Raw genomic sequence first — 4,669 nt, forward strand, 5'->3', positions numbered from 1 at the left:
CTATGCCACGCCCCCATCCCCACGTTCCATCCACTCATCATGTTTTCAAGTGTGTCTTTAATGTAAAATGTTACCATGAATACAGACGTGTTTAAAGCTGTTGTAATCTTGAAACTGCATAATTCTGACAGTTTATCGTCTTCTCTAATGAATATTTGTCCTCTTCTTCTTTCTGATGTCTTGTGCGTTAAAGTTTCTGCCAAACCACCATACCTCTCAGAGTTTCATAAATCACCATTTATAATGCATTTCTTCATACACCGAGTCAATCTGATCATTTCTAGCCATGTCATAAACAACACGAGGAAAGAACTGAAATTTACAGCAACAAAAAAAGAGTAGGGATTCATAAAGAATTGTCCAAAGTCTCTGCGGTTTTAGTCCCTATCACAGTAAAGTGGCTTCCAGGCTCGTTTGGCATCCAGCCTCCAACCTATTTATGGCAACAAAACTCTCGAAACAACAGTTGACCGTGATCATGTGTGCACCATTACTCTGAGGCTTTAACGGGCACAGGGCTAGTTTAACCTCACAAAGCATCTATAAAAGGGCAAAGAATGTTGCTCTGAGGAAAGAACAAGTTGGAATTAGTCCAAAAAAAGCACACCAAGTTTCCAAGTTAATTATTTCTGAACGGGAAACGTATTGATCACGCCTCTTAAAAGCCCACTGATGGATTTGGATCAGAGGTGTGAAAACTGTTTGCTGCTGCCGCCGCAAACAATGGATCAACCTTCCTTTAACTATTCCCTGCTTAAAGTATTTATTAAATCAGCAGACTGTTAGTTTTGTTGTTTTTATAGTTTGCTAGTAGCATGAATCGGTGGAGGAATGAGACATGTAAGTATTTACAACACCTGGGAGAGAGATGCATGGCTGACTTAAAAATAACCAAGTGTCCACAACCAGTGTTTTGGGGAAAACAGGTTCATTTGAGTTTTATTTTTTCGATAACAGCTGTCCTTCAAAAAGACATTTGATTTTAGCAAAGAAAAAAATAAATATATATTTTTGGGACATGTTTAGCCGTTTAGATTAAAGGGAGCTGGTACGGCTGGCTTTCATGTTTTTCTAAGAACAAATCCAGTTGGAGGTAACACCCCACACGTTTTCCGTTTTTTTGATGAGTCACTGTGACTGAAGTGGAAAAGGCTGCGATCCGTTGCAAGAGGTTTAGGATTTCTGAACAAAGAGAGAGCAGGAGGGTTTGTTTATGACTGCCACAGCTTACACGCAGTCATGATGGGCATGGACGTCATTAAGTTGAGGCATTTGTTCAACGACCATTCTTCTGAAACTCTTAAAAAAACAATCGTGGGGTACACAAGTTAGAATTTTTTGGTGTGCCAGATTTTTCTAATCTGCGTGGGATCAGAATTAAACACGCGACCTCAAATACTGTATATTAGGGCTGGACGACATAGAAAAAAAGCATATCGATAAAATAGAAATCATATTGATTGATATTGATAATTATAAAAAAAAAATCTAAATATACATTTTAAGTGCAGCCCTGGCCATTTTAAATAAAATAAATGGATTAAAACACAACCCTTTATTCAACCAACGTTTTACGAAAACTGTAAGTGTTAAAAGAGAAAAAGAAGAAGACGTGTGCTCTGAACTCTCTGAAGGCTGATGGAGCTTTCCTGAGTTTGTGATTGGTTGGGAGGATACAATGACTGTAGTATTAACCTATGATACTGAGAGATTTGGTAGCAATCAAAGAGCCAATGGCACAATAATTAGATGGATAAATGACCGTTCTTAAGATAAGATAGGCTTTATTGATCTTACATTGGAGAAATCGGCTCAGTAATCAATAATCAAAAGAAGTTGCCAAAAGGAGGAAAAGGTGCATCTGGTATATACAGTGATATAGTTCTTATGTCGGTTCATTTAAATTGGACCCTGTGATGGTCCAGGGTGCACCCTGCCTCTCATCCAATGACCGCTGGAGATAGGCCCCTCGCAGTCATGTATGGATAAGTGGATATAGACAATGGATGGATTCATTTAAACTGGTTGGTTCAGGCTTTTAGGCATACTCTATAGATTTTCAATAAGGCTGAGCACAGAGCCATTTAGCTTGCTGAAGTTTAATGTTAGCCTGCTTTATCTATTCTAAAATCCATTTTGATCGCTGATTGGCATCACTGTTCTGTTAGAACAACCAGCTGTGTACAGGCTTCTAATCTCATACAAAAGACAATTGGTTAAGGCCTGTAGATATTCTGCAAGAACAGAGAAACATGTTCTTTTACAGAACAAGAACAGAAAATGTCCTGCATCACAAGAACCCAAGTCCAGAGCCCCTGGGAGATCTTCCTAGATCTCTCCCACTGTGTGACTGTAGTTACCATCCCCACTTCATATTTAAGATCAATTGAGCAAAAAGTTCTGCAGAGAATATTTGTTTAATATTGATAAAATAGACGTGGGTGAGAAGAAAGTTCACTTCACTCCCTTGCAGAAAGTCAAGGTCAAGTCAGGATTTTATACCTAAACACTGTCAAGCACGGTGGAGGCAGCATCATGCTGCATTGCTGCTACACTTCCAGTGGCTTGGGTGTATTGTACGTACAGAGAGGATGGAGTAATAAAGATTTAGCACTACACCCCTATTTCTCAGCAGGTAGTTACGACTTGGGCGTTCAACAGGACTGTGATCCCAAACACCTTAAAAATCCTTTTAGATTCAACACTCTTAACGTTAGGATTCTGGGCCCCAGAGTCAAATCTGATTGAAAGTATCTAGCCTGTACTTCAAGTTAAATGAACTCTACCTCTTCTGACTAGATGATGGGTCCAGTATTCTGCCAGCATTTTGTTGATGGCAACAAAACTCATGTGGTTTCCCTTCAGCTTGGTATGGGGCTTTTAACCAAATATTAGATGGGCTGTGTGCCTGTAGTGGAGGCTGCAAGTATATATTTTTTAAACCCATTCAGGTAATCAAATCAACAGTAAATTCAAAGCTGTGCAGTTTTTTTTTCACTGAAATCTTTTCCAACCTGAACAGTTTAAATAAATCATGAAACGCTCCCAATTAAAAAGAACCTTCTGACCTGAGCTGTAACTTTAGCTTTAATCATGAGTGTCACATTAAAACAGAAAGAAGCAATGAAACAAAACACTGATGACTAAAAATGATTGATCATGATAATTTATTGACAATATACAGTGCAGTACTCTGAGTTTGTGTCTTTCACATTCAGACAGCAATGGACATTCATAGCTGAGGCGTCTGACAGTATAACGACCCACAGTTGATAAAGTAAAAAAAAATAAAATCAGCTCTTTAGCTGCGGACAGACAAAAACAGAAGCAAAACAAAAGACCCACCCTAATCTCCCAGATGTTTCCTTCTCTGCTGATGCTGATTGATGTCCTTGTGTTGCCGCTACAGCGCAGGGTGAAACCCCACCAGTTGAGCAGAAGCATTTCCGCACACTGAGTGTCAAAGCGTCCTAGTTTGTGCAGAAAGGATTCTGCTAGACTGATGAGGTGGGGGGGTGGGGTGGGGTGGGGGGACCCGGCAAGCAGTCAAGACTCTACATCTTCAGGGATGAAGCCGGACGATGGTCTGCCTTCTTTATTTGGTCATGGACTTCACCAACTCCAGCGCCTCCACCGGTTTCCACTGCTGATTGATGGTGATGAGCTGCAGCGGATAAATAAGACTTCCTTTAGGGTTTTATTTTTTGCAGGACTGGCTCTGATGTCACAGAAGACGTTTGGCACAAGTGATAAGGACTCAGCACTTCTACGCAGCAGCGTAGAGGGCGGTGCTTGTTTACATGAGGCGAGAGAGTGAACTGAAACGCCCGTGAAAACAAATACAACCTGGTGATAAAAACCTTATGAATCATTAATAAAGTGAAAACACACCTTTTGGGGTTTGGATGGGTCCAGTCTTTCCCACGGTTCTGGGTTATCAGTCTTGTTCAGACTGTAAAGCACATTAAAGCATAATTTTCCTGCTTTAGCGGAGAACATTTCATCAAAATGTGCTAAAAACAACAACAAAACAAACTCACATCACATCAGTCTTGGTGAAGAGAAAGTAGAGGGAAGCAGATGTGGCTCCTGCTGCAGCAAAAGCCATGAACCCCACCAGAGGAATCAGCTGATAAAGACACACAAGAAGCGTGAATAACCACACACGATCCACTCTGGACCAGGTCCCAGAGGTAAAAACAAAAACACCTTACCTCCTTCCTCTTCTTCAACATCTGGATGAATCCTGACATGGTCTCAAAATACCTAGAGAGAAAAAGAGTTTGGGTTTCACATCGTCAGTCTGAGCCTCTGCTTTCCTAAAGGAAGAGGCGACATCCCAAAGGCGGCAAGTGCAACATGTCTCACCTGCTGCTTCACAGGTCCCTGACGGCTCTGAGTGCTGCGCAGAGGCAGGCAAACCAGATGTAAGGCTGGGTGGGAGGGTTTACGAGGTAAAAGGCACGTAGACACACGGTGCTTCCTGTATTGTAATGTACAACTGAAGGGCAAAGCATCTCTTTGGTGATGATCAGTGCAAATATTCAATGTATGAGGCCCTCTAGTGGCCAGACTGGAAACTAAAAGCCAGTTGTAGAGACGCTTGTTAAAAACAGTCGAAATCATGTCATTATAAAGCTTATGAGACGAAGAGACGACACAATGAACG

The 4,669-nt window shown here is 41.2% G+C and overlaps 1 protein-coding gene across 1 annotated transcript; it reads right to left on the reverse strand.

The window, feature by feature from the left end:
- Positions 1-3,150: 3,150 nt before the first annotated feature.
- Positions 3,151-4,488, reverse strand: c4h15orf48 (chromosome 4 C15orf48 homolog). Its single transcript, XM_012877114.3, has 5 exons — positions 4,369-4,488; positions 4,215-4,266; positions 4,041-4,129; positions 3,892-3,952; positions 3,151-3,664 (listed from the first exon to the last, which is right to left on the reverse strand). The coding sequence occupies exons 2-5, from the start codon at positions 4,251-4,253 to the stop codon at positions 3,596-3,598; spliced, it is 258 nt and encodes an 85-aa protein (XP_012732568.1). The 5' UTR covers positions 4,254-4,266; positions 4,369-4,488; the 3' UTR covers positions 3,151-3,595.
- Positions 4,489-4,669: the final 181 nt, after the last annotated feature.

The sequence above is a fragment of the Fundulus heteroclitus genome, chromosome 4 (genome assembly GCF_011125445.2).
Source record: "Fundulus heteroclitus isolate FHET01 chromosome 4, MU-UCD_Fhet_4.1, whole genome shotgun sequence".
Lineage (NCBI taxonomy): Eukaryota > Metazoa > Chordata > Actinopteri > Cyprinodontiformes > Fundulidae > Fundulus > Fundulus heteroclitus.